This window comes from Phascolarctos cinereus, unplaced genomic scaffold, assembly GCF_003287225.1.
Source record: "Phascolarctos cinereus isolate Bilbo 61053 unplaced genomic scaffold, phaCin_HiC Scaffold_7;HRSCAF=346, whole genome shotgun sequence".
Classification (NCBI taxonomy): domain Eukaryota; kingdom Metazoa; phylum Chordata; class Mammalia; order Diprotodontia; family Phascolarctidae; genus Phascolarctos; species Phascolarctos cinereus.
Window position 1 is genome coordinate 4,598,879 of NW_027556180.1, and position 13,925 is coordinate 4,612,803.

A 13,925-nucleotide genomic window follows, 5' to 3' on the forward strand; every position below is an offset into this window, starting at 1 on the left:
ACACCTCTAAAGCACTCTGCACTTGGCTTTGGTCCCCTTGATATGACATCTCGTTTAATTCTCAAAATCAATGCATATGAAAGTACTTTGTACCCATAAGGACCAATATAGATGTGAATTATTATTATTCCTTCTACATCCACGAAACAAATAGAAACAGGGGATGTGAAAATGACATCATGTACCCAACTGAAGCCAAAACACCCAAGTCAAGCTATCCTGAGAACCTATGAGCAGCACCAGCTCATGCCTCAAGCCATGGGGAAGAAGAGAGAGAATGGGGCCAGCAGCTTCCTTCTCAAACTACCCTGTATTGAAGTATTTTGTATTTATTTCCATTATCCTCTTTATTTTTGTTCTCAATATGCATATATTCATATGTATGAGTAATATATGTATGTAAGTGTATATGCATATATGTGTGTATACTCACATTCATGTGTGCATGCACACTTTTCTTTCCCGTTACAATGTAAGCTTCTTGTGAGTGGAGACCTTTCACTTGCTGTATTTGTGTGCTGGTGCTGAGCACATAATAAGTGTGTTCACATAATAAGATGTTCATGCATCATTTTTGAAGATGACCAGTGACATCGTGGAGTGTTGTCTTGACTTGGGAATGAATTGGATTTAAGTGGGGCAGATTTGCACAGTTGTCAGCCTCACTGTTTCCTCCAGAGTCACTGAAGTCCAGTGGAAAGACAAAAGTCCGAATGACAGTCAATGGCCCTGGAGGCAGTGGATGACCTGGGCATCTTCCATGTCTGACCAAGTTCTAAGCTGTCCTTGTGGCCATTGGAACAAATTGTTCTCATCCAGCCATTCCATCAGGGTAACTCTTCACACGATTGGGGTAGGCACCCCCCAACTCATAGATGGGTTTGAGACCTGCTGGTTCCCTCAACCTGGTGTAGCTCCTCTGCTGAGCCGGTTTCACTGGGGTGTGGCCGATTCCAACGCTACAGCTTCTTGGAGCCACAGGTGAGAAATGAGTGACAGCTGGACACCCAGGTGGACGAGCACCCCTGAAAAGGGCCGGGAAGTCCTCCGCCAGAGGGGCTAGTTCTCCCAGAATGGCCTACATACCCCAAATGCTGAATAAATGCTTCATTGACTGAATGTGTTTTTTTTTAAATCAGTCTTTTCTCAGGTTGTTCCCTTACTCTGAATGTCTTTATGACCTCTCTTCCTCATCCAGAATACACCTATTCTTCTAGACTTTCTAAGACCTTCTTCAAAGACTTTCTTCCCTTATCTATTCCAGCCCATATGCATCTCCCCTTTCCCCAGAGAATTTCAAGTCAGCATTATTTATGGGATTATTCTTATTTGCCAGGTGCCAGAGGAGGAAACAATTGCTGACCTCAAGGAGCTTACATTTTGCTGAAAGGAAACAATGTATATGATAGGAGTAGGCACTAAATCTGTGATTTCATTGGTATAGAGAGTTTGCTGATAAGGAAACTACCTTCATTAATGCAGCATAGCACAACAGCTCTACAAGTAAAACAAATACAAGGCAAAGTGGAGGAAACACCTTTCAGACCTGAGAGGTTAGTGCAGGGTTGGTGGAGGCAGAGGCAGCTGTACCTGAGAGAGCTTACCTTTGTATTTCAGGCACGGGGGTGGGTGGAATGTCATCTGTGATGAACAGCTCCTCCTGTGGGGGGAGGGGAAAGTAATTGGAATTTTTGTCTGAGATTTAGCATTTCATTGTTCTCTTCCTGTCAGTTTGGTTGGTGGCTACGTTTAGCCTGCAGTCTATCTGGGTGGCGGTGGTGCAAGGACTCTCCCCGCTTCTACATAACAATGCGCTCAAATCTTCAAAGTTCATTATGTACACAAAATTTCATTTGCTCTTCATAAGAATCCTGTGAGATAGGAATAAAGGGTATTATTCCTATTTCACAGATGAGGAAATTGAGGTTCAGAGAGCAAACGGACTCTTTCCCTCTGGATGGATTTGAACCTGGGCCCAGTACTTTCCTATAGGAGATAGCATCCTATCTTACCTCAGGTATGCTCCTTTTGTCTGCCCATAGCCACCCTGGGGCAGAGCTAGTCTGGGGCTCCACGCCTGGGGAGAACTCAATAGATCCTTGCTGATGGTTGAATTGATTTGGTGATCGCCTTTCCTGGTAGGTCTCCACAGTGCTTTGAGAAATCTGATCTTAAATCCTCTGATTTGCCTGGGGCCAGGGCAGCTGGAGACTGATTCAAGATTGTCTCAAGTTTTCTTAAGTGTTTCACTCATTGAAAACTTAATTGTTCACCGCTGTTCAGTGTGATCATTAATACATTCATCCTCTACCTGGACAAATCAGCTTATCTTTTAAAGTAGACAGTTCTTATTTGGGAGTGGTCAGGTCCTCAGTGATTTGGCCCCAAGCTTCCTTTCCCAGCTGTGTTATCACTTTGCCTAGAGGTACTTTCTACTTCCTACTATACAGCCTCCTTCTCCCTTTCCCTTCCGTCCATCTCTCAAGGCAAGGCAGCACAGAAGTGGAAAGAAGTCACTTCTCATTTCTAGGCCTCAGTTTTCTCTTCTATAAAAGGAGGGGACTGAACTAGAGTTGGCTTCTGAGGTAGCTCCCAGCTCCAAATCTAAGAATATGGCCCTGCGATGAGACTGCCTGAAATTGTTTGTTTTGGGCCAGACTCATTCCCTGCCCTGGAACAGAAGCTCCTGGGGGCAGAGACATGGTCCCATATATATCTCTAGGCATGCCTTAGGTTCTTCTTGTCCAGGGCCAGGACTGAGTTAACGGTTTGTTAGTCATTCAGTCGGCCTGCCTTGGAATCAATCATTTCAGTACACTCCCCTCCCAGGATACATTTTCACCCCTTAAGCCTGAGTGGAATACATTGTAACTCACATAAGGTCTAACCTTGGGCAGAACTGTCAGTATCCACCTATTTCCACCCATCATATACAATTACGCAAATCACATACTGTGAGCCATAAGACTGTGTGGTGGGGTCCCGTTTGGACACATAGTATCCTGTCCTTCAAAAACTAATCTGCGCATCCTTACCAAGCACCTACTATAGACACTATCTTTCTGGGCTTGGGACACTTCATGTCTCTGAGACTCAGTTTCTTCCTCTGTAAAATGGAAGCTGGCCCATCTGCCTCCTAAGGTGGTGGGGAGGTTCAAAGGCTCCCCAACAGCCCAGTGCCCTGCCCACGTGCGCCATTGTTTGGAGAAGGCAGGGGCAGCTAGGGATGGGGCAGCACTCCTGCTCTCCAGCCTTCCTCCTCCACGGACGGGCGGAGGGGCACGTCTAAGTCCTGCCCTCCTAGCCCCAAGTCCGGGAGACTGGCATGGGGGGAGTCTGGGGAGGAAGGCAACAGGTTCAGGGTTTCTCCTGCCCCTCAGGGGTCCCTGGCTCATCCTGGGGCTTCCGCCCGGAGACTGGGACAGAGGAAGCCGCCCCCCACCCCCACCCTCCATTCTCAGAGAAAGAGGCGGCCTGCGGTGCCCATTCACTGCCGGACTCCGGGAGCGCTGCCCGGTCCGCCCGGCGGCACTGCTCGGCTGGGTCGCTGTGATTGGGAGCGCGGTCTCAGGCCGGGAGGGCGGGGCAGTGAATGGGCACCTCCCTCCCCCGTCCTGCCTCTGGGTGCGCTGTCTCTTTAAATGGTTCTGCCGCCGCCGCCGCCGCCGCCAAGGCTGCTCTGGGCTCGCCCCAGCCGCCGCGGCAGCTCCAGTAGGAGCAGCAGCTTGTTGATTTCGGGGCTGGTGAATTTCGCCGGCTGCAGACTCCACTTTCCCGGAGCAGGAGCCGGGCGGTCAGGAGGACACTGGGGCCGCGGCCGAGGCCAGGGCCCGGACTCCCGCTGCTGCTGCTACCGCTGCCGCTGCTACCGCTGCCGCCGCTGCCTGGCTCCGGGCTCCGGGAGGCGGGGAGTCGCACGATCCCCTCGGGCAGGCTCTGGGCCGGGGCGACCCTCGCCCACTTAACAGGCTTGCTCACACGCGCAAGCCGCGGCTCAGCCCCCGTCGGGAGCTCGGCTCAGGCCCCGGTGGGCAGCCCGGAGCGAGCGGGAGGGAGGCTGAGGTTGAGCCGCCGCCGCCGCCGCCGCTGCTGCTACTGCTGCAGCCGCCCGCGCCACGTCCAGGGAGCGGCCGAAGGCCGGTGCTGGGGTAGGGGCCGGGCCGGGCCAGGGGCAGTGAAGCTCCTTGCGCTGAGATTCCGGGGCATTTTGCATGAAAATGGCGGCTCCCGTGGCCAGCAAGACAGGCTCTGGCTCGGGATCGGGCTCCGGGTCGGGCGGCCACAAGCCCGCCTTCCCGGAGCTGGATTTCCGATCGGGGGCCCGCATCGAAGAGCTGAACAAACTCATCCAGGAATTCACCAAGCACGACCAGCGAGAGTACGACGACCAGAGGGCCCTGGAGATACACACAGCCAAGGACTTCATCTTCTCCATGCTCGGTACGGAACTGGGAGGGGGCGCGAGTGCCCGGGAGGGCGTGTGTGTGTGTGTGTGTGTGTGTGTGTGTGTGTGTGTGTGTGTGTGTGTGTGTGTGTGTGTGTGTGTGTGTGTGTGTGTGTGTGTGTGTGTGTGTGTGTGTGTGTGTGTGTGTGTGTGTGTGTGTGTGTGTGTGTGTGTGTGTGTGTGTGTGTGTGTGTGTGTGTGTGTGTGTGTGGTGTGTGTGTGTGTGGCTGCCCAAGGCAGAAACACCCCATCGAGCTAGGGAGGGAAGGAGGGAGAGAACCGAGCCCGACAGCCTCTCCCCTTCCAGGTCCAGTCGCCTACAATGTAGCCTGTGTCTCTTCCTCCCTCCTGTGGAGCCAGCTGAGTGGGAGGCTCCCCACCCCGGTTATTGATCACTGTATCCCTTCCCCCGCCGCGCCCCTTTGTGAACCCCGCTCTTTCCAGTGTCACCTACCCGGCGCATTGCTCACTGTTTGAACACACCCTTCGGAAAAGAAGGCTCTGGGGTGTCAGATGGGGCTGAGCTAGACCCGTCTGAGTCGGGCTGGGCTTCCAGCCAACTGCGGTGGGTTGGAACCGCCGTCAGGGGGCCCGGGCTCGCGGCTGTGCCGGCCTGGAGGATGGTAGCTGTGAGGAAAGGGGCTTTGGGCGCTGCGTAGCGACTAGTTGCTCATGGAGTCCTGGGGCGCTGGTGCGAGGAAGGCATCTGTTAGCTGGCCTCTGGGACCGACGTAGCAAGTACGGTTGATTTGTATGAGTAGATGTAAAGCAAGAGCCCTGAGTGGACAGTCCGGGGCTTTGAGGAACAGAGGCCCGGCTTTTCCGTGATCCCCGGGTGTCTGCTGGCCTGAAAGTTAGCAGCTAAAGATGAGAAGGTGACTCAGCCCAGAGCTATGTCCTCTGAGCTTGGACCCTGGCTGGGGCAAGGGAGCAGGACATGTGAGACTGAACCCCGGGACTTGGATCCTCCAGCCTAGCCTCGTAGCCATGAAAATCGTGGCTTGTCGAGGGTGGAAGAGGGTGTTCCTGTGTCTAAGCCTGTCACAGATCTTGGCGGCGGTGTGAAGTGTTTACTGAGCGCAGGGTGCTGCCATTCTGCAAGGGGCAGGGTGAGTAGGTCAGGCAGAGATGGGAGGGATGGGCATAACTTGGCTGTAAGGCTTCCCTGACATGAACTGCCTGCGGTGGTGAATGCTGATGAAGCGTAGAGTGCTTTACAGGGCTGGCGGCTTACCTGGCCCCCAGACCTACCATCTCCACAGCAGCCCTCAACCTCTCCTTCTAGATGCTGAGCTGCCCGGGCTCTGAGATTCATTCATTCATTCATGCTTCCATTGGTTAACTCTTTTTCCTCCCGACGACAGCTCCAGACTATAGAGACAGTGCAATCTAAGCAGCACAATAGCAATAACATATACAGGCATAATTACACATCTGCAGCTTTAATAATTTGGATGATGGGATCTCAAGCACACAGCTGCCTCCTTTTGCCTCTGTTTCTCTAGACAGAGAGCTGTAGTGGAAATTAATAAGCACTGATTAACCTTTCTGGGTGTCAAGCCCTGTCCTGGATGTGGAATCTGAACCCTGAGTTTGAACCTGAGCTCTGCCCTGTGTTGTTACCTGTTCGACCTTGGGCAAATCCAATCACCTCTCTGGCCCTGTTTCCTCATCTGTAAAATGAGAGGGGGTGATGACACCCAAGGTGTCTTTTAGCTCCCTAGCTCTTACCAGGACTTTGCATGTCATAAACTGTCCCGAGCTGTGTTTGGGAAATAGATGCTGTTGTTCATTTATCTTCTACAGTATTTTGAAGACTCACTTCTCTTAAACACACACATAAACCCTCAGAGAAGTGAAAACCTTGGGAGGCTTTGTCTGGTCCCAGGAAACCTGTAGATTATTTCTCTGTCTGGAAGGTGGGAGCACATGGGTGCACATGGCTCAGTACAGGTTGTTTACAGTTTGATTCATCATCTCTTCCTCTCTCATGCCTGCTGCTCCACTAGAGTCATTGCAACATTCACCTGAGTCCTTAGTGTCTCCAGCCTGCGCTTCCAGGTGTGCTCAAGGATGTGGCCCTTAGCTCCTGACTTGTAGCAGCTGCTCCATCCCTGAGAGCTGGCTGTCCATGAAGCCTGGGGAGCTCTGGTCTCTCAGCCTCAGCTTGTGAGGATTCAGGGGAGGGGGTATCATGCTCCCTGGAGGCGGTCCAGAAATCAGCTACATGAAAACCCCAGCTTCCCAGAAAGCTCCAGAGCGCCTTTGTTTTTCAGGAACCTTGTCCATCGCTGCTGTGGTAACTGTTGCATATTCTATAAAGAGGTGACTCCAGCAGCAGTATTAGCTTTCATTCCTGGTTAGCTGCTGTTTTCTGTCTATCATGATTGGAGAGGTCACTGCTCAGCCAGGCACTGGGGAGAGCCAGTCAAGGCAGACTAGAGACATTGGGAAATGAGGGTGCTGATGCTGGCTTCTTCAGATGGACACTGATGGACATTCCCTTCCCCCCTCTGAAGGGCGGCCACTTCCCTAAAGGAGGGAAGTGTTGGGGACACCCTCGAGCTTTGAATAAGAGTAAGAGTAATTTGAACAGGAAAAATTTGTTTCTATGTCCTTGATTTCTGGCCCCCCCCCATGAAAATGTCAATGGGGAACTTGTCCAGGTGAGGCAGGCCACACAGGTCAGGGAGGCCTGTGTTGGGCCTGAAATGCTCCATCTTCCTACGTGCTTCCCAAGGGCAGGACTGTCTTTGTATTCCCAGTGTTTAGCTTAGCGGCACACAGCATGTGCTTAATAAATGCTATCGAATGCCTGATCCCTGCATGTTCAGGACGCCTCGACTGTATGGAAGGAATGGCCACAGCTGAAGCTCGTGAGGTCGCTGAGTCCCAGATCTGATAGAGCTGGAACGCTTCTCAGAGGCCACTGAGTCCAGCCTTTCTTTTTCAGTAGAGGGGACTGAAGCTCTAGAGAGGTTAATTGCCTTGCCTAATGCCACACAGATAGTGTAAGATGTAGGATTTGAACCCAGGTTCTCAGACTCCAGAGTCAGTCCTTTTCCTCTAACATGGATAGAACTGTCTATGGCGTTTGGGCCAAGAGTCCATGATTGGGCCGAGGGTGAGAGCTGCCTCATAAGAGGACATATGAGTTATCATTATTTCAAAGAGCTTTCCATGTTTGCATATCTGAATTCTGTTGCCACCTGTCACATTGTTCAGGTGGGCTTCAGCCTGGGTTCTGGATACTTGGGTATTTTCTGGATCTTCCTTCCTTCCCTACCTTCTTAGGCAGCTTTACCTGAAGTAGCTAAAGGCTTCCTGGAGAGTAGGGCCTTTAATCACCATGGTGTTCTGATTAGACCACTTTTAGTGGCTCTTCAGACCAGTGACTGAGGAAAATCTATCTCTCTCCATCCCCTACAACTTCTACGATCAGAGAGGCAATATAAATGTGAAGTGCCTACTATGTGCCGGGAACTGTGCTAACAACTGGGGATCAAAGAAAGTCTCTGCCCCTGAGGAGCTCACAGTCTGATGGGGGAGGGGAAGAACCAGCAAACACAGTTGTATAAACAAGCTATACACAGGATAAATGGGAAAGAATTGACAGAGAGAAGACACTGGAATTAAGAGGGGTTGGGAAAGGCTTCCCATAGAAGATGGGGTTTTCATTGGGATTGAAAGGCAAACCAGGAGACAGAGATGAGGAGAGAGAGCATAAGGAAGGGTCTCCTGAGAGTCCCAGCACCACACCATCAGAATGATGTGAAGTGTGCTCAGCCAGTGGATAGCTCCCTTGTGCTGCCCTGGCTGATGACCTGTGTAACTTTGCTCTTTATTACATTATCTCATCTGATCAGCCTCTGGGACTTACTAGCTAGCTGTGTGTCTGTGAGCAAGTTCCTGACCCTCTCTGAGGCTATTTCCTTATCTGTCAAATGGAGAGAATAATATGATAGAGCTGCCTTGAGATTGGAATGAGATCTTGTCTCCAAAGTACTTTACATAAATGTCAGAAGTGACTGCACATGGTGGGAAAAACTAAACCCCCAAAACAAACAGTCAACCCAAAACCCCAAAACAAAACAAAGAAACCCCAGTTTTGGATCCTGGTCAAATTCAGCTCCAAATCTGACCTCTGGCGAGGCACTGAGCCTCAAGCACGGCTTGTGGGTCCACGCTCTCTAGTGTGTGTTGGGGGTGGGGGGGTTAGACTAGATGGCCACCAAGCCCCCCCTCCCAAGCTGAAATCTCTTTGTTCATTGGAGAGGCTCTTGTGGAGGACCCAGAGACCTTCTGATTGGATCAATCCACAAACATTTATTAGGCACCTGCTGGGTTTCAGTCAATGAGCTATGTACTGAGAACACAAAGACAAATTACAGAGGCCAAGTTCCTGTCATCAGAGAAATTACACACTGCAGAGATACTGTGATAGATTCACAGGTAAGTACAGTAAATAAAGGATACAGTAAATGAATAAAGTAAATAAAAGATTCATGTTGAATAGAAATAAGATGAGTCAGTCAGGGCTGTGGGGGTGGGGATAGTCTGTGTATTTGGTTGTTTGGTTTGAAAGTTGAACTGGAAAGAGGAGTCTGAAGGCTGAGAGGCTCATGAAGAGGCTCGTTGTCCAGGGCAAAGAGAACCCAGAGGGCTGCTGTCTTCCTGCCACCCGAGTGGTTTGGAGACTGTTGGACTGATATGCTAGTTGGGTCCCCCAGGTGAACTCCCTTCATTTCTTTGCCATCTTGGCCCTTTATGAGAATGATTATTGTTATTACCTTGTTAATATTTGAGAGCTCAGCAGGCAGGAGAGATTGTGAAGAGCATAATAAATGCAATTTGTCAAAATTCAAGGAAATTGTCAGAGTTCATTAATGTTTTAATACTTGGTACTTGTCTTCATCAGCTCTTTTGTCTTTCTCCCTCCTTGGTAAGTGGGGCAGGGGCACCACATCCCCGTTTCACGGGGGCAGTAGGACGAGGGTTACCTCCAACTCTGGGACAGCCTGGACTAAAACTGAAATCCAGATCCTTTTCATGCTTCCATCTATTTGGTCTTTGACAACAAATATCTGCTTCTGTAGCCTCTCCCACCTCTGCACGCAGACTGGTTCCCTAGGTACCATGGCAATGAGTTCCACAGGTGCAGAATTAGGAACTGGATAGACAGAATGGGGAAATTACTTTGACGTTGTCTCTTTACACATTGGCCCTGGAAAGAAGCCTAGCAGGTGCTAATTAGGTGAGTTCATAAGGGTAGCCACAATCAGGCTCCTGAATGCTTGATTAAATCATGTCGCCTTAATTGGGATGGGAGAAAGCTGAAAAGTGTCCAGGCCTGGGGGGAAGAATCTTCTGGGGCCTTGGATAATCCCTCACTTTACTATTCTATAAAATAGATGATCTTTGATGGACATTCTGACTCTGACAGTTCATGAACTGAATCCAGGATAGAGATGGGCTGTGTCTCAGAGAGACTGAGATCCCACCATTCTGGCCAGTGTCGCAGCTCTGTGTGGCTAGGAGGTAGGGCTCCCTTCAGGCCAGGTCTAATCACTGTTCACTCACCCTGTTCCCTCCCAGTGGCTTAGGGTCTGGGGCTCCTAAGTGTCTGCTTTACACCTTTTCAGTCAAACCCCAAATCATAGGATGGCAGCACACCTTTGAGATCTTGCCCACCCCCTTCATTTTACAAATGAGAAGTCTGAGGCCCAGAGCTAGATATTATCTTTCCCAAAGTCTCACCTACTCTGGCAGAAGCCTTTGGGTACCATCAGAAACTTCTCTCCCTGACTGGAGTAGAGTGAGGGCTGAAGGTAAGTAACATGGCAACCTGGGACATGCCCCGGCAGAAGTGATCCCCAGAGCCGTCAGTAAACACTTCTTGAGTCAATGAAGCATCCCTTTGTTTGCCTGAGGCGGAAGCTCTGGTCTGTCCAGTTGGGAGAAGATCAGGTGGTACCCCTCATCCTGATGCCTCATGGAAGCTTTTACTTTCCCTCTTGGGTGTGGCTGGCAGTGACTGGCCTTCAGTACTTGGCATTGGACTATGGTTCTGTTGATGGCATCGCTTGGTGTGGATTCGAGTCTCTGCGTGGTTCCTCCTGTGTGCACACACCTATGGATCATCAAAAGTGCATGGAGCTGCATGCACTGGACAGCTTTGTGACCCTTTGGCCAGTCATGAGCTCCATTCCCTAACCTGAGGATTACCTTCTATCATGTATTAACTGAGGGGACACTCCCCCAGTTCTTTTTACATGCTCTACTATCAGAGAGGTAATCCACAGCAAGAATTGGAGAGCCTGCCCACTTTGCCCTTTGTGATCAGGGCCTTGTTTTCCTATTGGGTAAACATTTGTTCCAGGCCGTCCATGGACGTTGATGTCACACCCATCTTTGGCTCTTTCGGTTGTTCTGAACTGGGCTTCTGTGACCCCTAACATTCCTCCATCTTCTTTTGCTGTTGTGGCCCCTGTCTTCCTTCTGTCCTTCTATCCTTCCTTCCCTTCCTTCTTCCCTCCCTCCCTCTCTTCTTTCTCTTCCTTCCTTCCTCTCTTCCTTCTTTCCTTCCTTCCTCCCTGTCTTCCTTCTCTCCTTTCCTCCCTCTCTCCCTTTCTTCCTTCTTCCCTTCCTTCTTCCCTTCCTTTCTCCCTTCCTCCCTCCTTCCTTCCTTGCTCCATTCCTTTCTCCCTTCCTTTCTCCCTCCTCCCTCCCTTCCTCTCTCCCTTCCTCCCTCCCTCCCTTCCTCCCTTCCTTCCTCCCTTCCTTCCTTCCTCCCTTCCTTCCTCCCTTCCTTTCTCCCTTCCTTTCTCCTTCCCTTCCTCCCTTCCTTCTTCCCTTCCTTGCTCCCTTCCTTCTTCCCTTCCTTTCTCCCTCCCTTCCTTCCTCTTCTTCCTGAGATTCTTTTTGGGTGTTCTTTTCCCCTGCACAATACAAAAGCTGCTGCCTCCCCCTGGGCCTGCCTTCAGTGGCATTCAGAGAACCTGCTCCCTCCGTGCTGGAGATGGCTAGCTGCCTGGGATGCGGACAGTGTGTCCTGGCCCTTTGGGCTCTCTTTGCGTTCCCAGCACTTAGGGCAGCATGGAGTGATGCTGTCCCGGGCAGCCCATTCCCAGAGGTCTGAGAGGGAGTGAACTACAAAACCTCGGAAGGCTCAGGCAGAAAAGCCAGGAGTCCTCAGAGCAGGGGACAAATCCCTCCTCTTTAGTGGTGAGAAGAGATTTCAGCTTCTTTGCCTGGAATTCCAGGCTTTCTCTCAGCCTGGGCTGGACTCCCTCCTCCCCACTGCCCAGAATCCTTCTCTTCCTTTGAGGCTGGCCTCCAGGGTGCCTTTCTGGGAAGTCTACCCTGCTTCCTTTCATTGCTGGCTTCTTTGCCCTCTTACGATTGGCTGACAGTTACTCACATGTCATGCCCGTCCTCTGTAAGCTCCTTGCAGGCAAGGACTTCTTATTTTGGACTTTGTAGCCTCAGTATCTTGCTTATAATAAGGATTAATTTTTTTTTATTATTATTTGTATTGCATTCAACTGCCTCCCCAAACTCATTCCACATTTATGTTTAGTAAACAAAGAATTTTCAGAAATGTTTTTCAATTTTCCAGAGTGAAGAATTCTTTTTTAAAAGAATTTTGGTTACATACAATTTTAAAAAGTGTATGTTAAATTTAATAAGAAAGTTAAAAAATGCCCTGCCTATGTCCCTGTCAGAACTTTTTTCCTTCTGGTTTTGTTTATGTTATTAATGTTCTTTTTGGGGGGAGGGGACACCTATCACTTATCCCTAAGTCTCTCTTCCCCTCCTGCCCTCAGTAGAAATCCTATCTCGTAACAAATAGAGCTGATCAACAAAAACAGATCACAGTCTCCTTCTTGACAAGAGAGGGAAAGGAAGGGAGTAAGTAGTTATTAAATGCTTACCACGGGCCAGACGTGGGCTAAGTGCTCTGCACATATGCTCTCACGTTATTCTCATAACCACCCTGGGAAGTAGGGCCCGAGGCTGGATTTGCACTGGAGTCTTCCTGACTCCTGGACTATGCTCTAGCGCTGCCCCATCCAACTGCATGCATTGCTGCCAGCCCAGCCAGCTCACTTTATTGGCCCCCATTTCTTCTGTAAAATACAGGTAGTCATAAAACCTGTATTACAGGGTTGTTGCGAAAATCATTTATAGCACTTTGCAAACCTTGCAAGCACTACATATGTGTTTGCTGTTACTGTTGCTAACTATTCCTCACTGCTGGTAGTACTACTAACTGCAAGGACAACAACCATTACTACCGCTACCACTACCAGAACCCTGGATTTAGAAGATCCAGAGAAGCTGGGTTTGAAACAGTCTCATTAACTTTTTGTGTGCGTGCTGGCCTTATCTCTCTGTGCCTCAGTTTCCTTATCTGTAAAATGTGGAATTCAGACTAGGCCACTTTCAAGATTCCTTGTGGTTCTACATAGAATATTGGCAGTGAAGTGGGCTCAGGAGGACTGGACTTTGAATCCTGTCTTAGATACCTACTCTATGGGTGTGACCCTTGGTAATCTCTCATTCTTTTCAGACTTGATTTGCTTCCCTGTGAAATGGGTACAACGGTAGCTCATTCTCATGGTTACTGTGGGTGTCAAGTTGCATGTTACTCACAATGTGCTTTGCCAGTCCTCGAGTGCTATGTGCATGTTAGGTGTGATCATTATTACCCAGAGGAAGAGCGTCTTCATTAACTCATTCCTTCCCTCTGAGAGAGTATCTCTGCTCGGTTCTGGGGATATGAAGGCTAAAATTCGAGTTTCTGCTCTTACTCAGCCCAAGGCAGGTTAAGTAAATGAAAAACAGTTCTTCATTTATGGCGCCATATCCCCAGCGCCTACAATTCAGTAGGTGCCTGGTGCCTGATTGACTGAAAATAAGAAATTTGATAAATGTTTGTTGAGTTGGCCTGCGGGGATGGGAGAAGGCAGAGTAGGCCCGGAAGGCTGCTTGTAGCCCCTGTGACCCTGGCAGAGTCGGTAGAGCTCGCCTGCTGGACCTGTCTCTTCATCACCTGGATGAAAAGCTGTACCTGCCAAGTGCCCAAGCTAGCTGCTTCCCTGGCAGACCAAGTCCCCGTGGCCTGGGCCACACGATCTCTGGCTGAATTGTTGAGGCCTTGCCAGACTGGTTCCTCCCATCGGTGGTCATGGCTCCAAAGGATTCTAAGAGATTCTGAGACGGCTTGCCAAGCTCAATGATACCTCTGAGGGCAGTTCATAATTACGCCACTATCACATGGGTGGTAACCAGGAGACAGGCAAGGTGGTTTTCTTTATGTTTTTCTCTGACGAGTCTTTTCATGAATGCCTCGTGTGCAGAGCAGGAAGATGATGGCGCTATGGATGACTTCGCCTTGGGTCTAAATGGCACAGAGACTCATCAGCTGTTCCTTGGTACTGGCTGTTTGGATTCCTGTGTGTGACTTGGGCCTTGTGGT

At 50.1% G+C, this 13,925-nt stretch overlaps 1 protein-coding gene across 1 annotated transcript in view; it reads left to right on the forward strand.

The window, feature by feature from the left end:
* Positions 1 to 3,650: 3,650 nt before the first annotated feature.
* Positions 3,651 to 13,925, forward strand: part of MB21D2 (Mab-21 domain containing 2) — a 106,308-nt gene continuing 96,033 nt past the window's right edge. Inside the window, exon 1 of the mRNA XM_020964747.2 lies at positions 3,651 to 4,440. Within this exon, the coding sequence (XP_020820406.1) occupies positions 4,212 to 4,440 (229 nt within the window). The 5' untranslated portion in view covers positions 3,651 to 4,211. The remainder of the gene's footprint in view (positions 4,441 to 13,925) is intronic.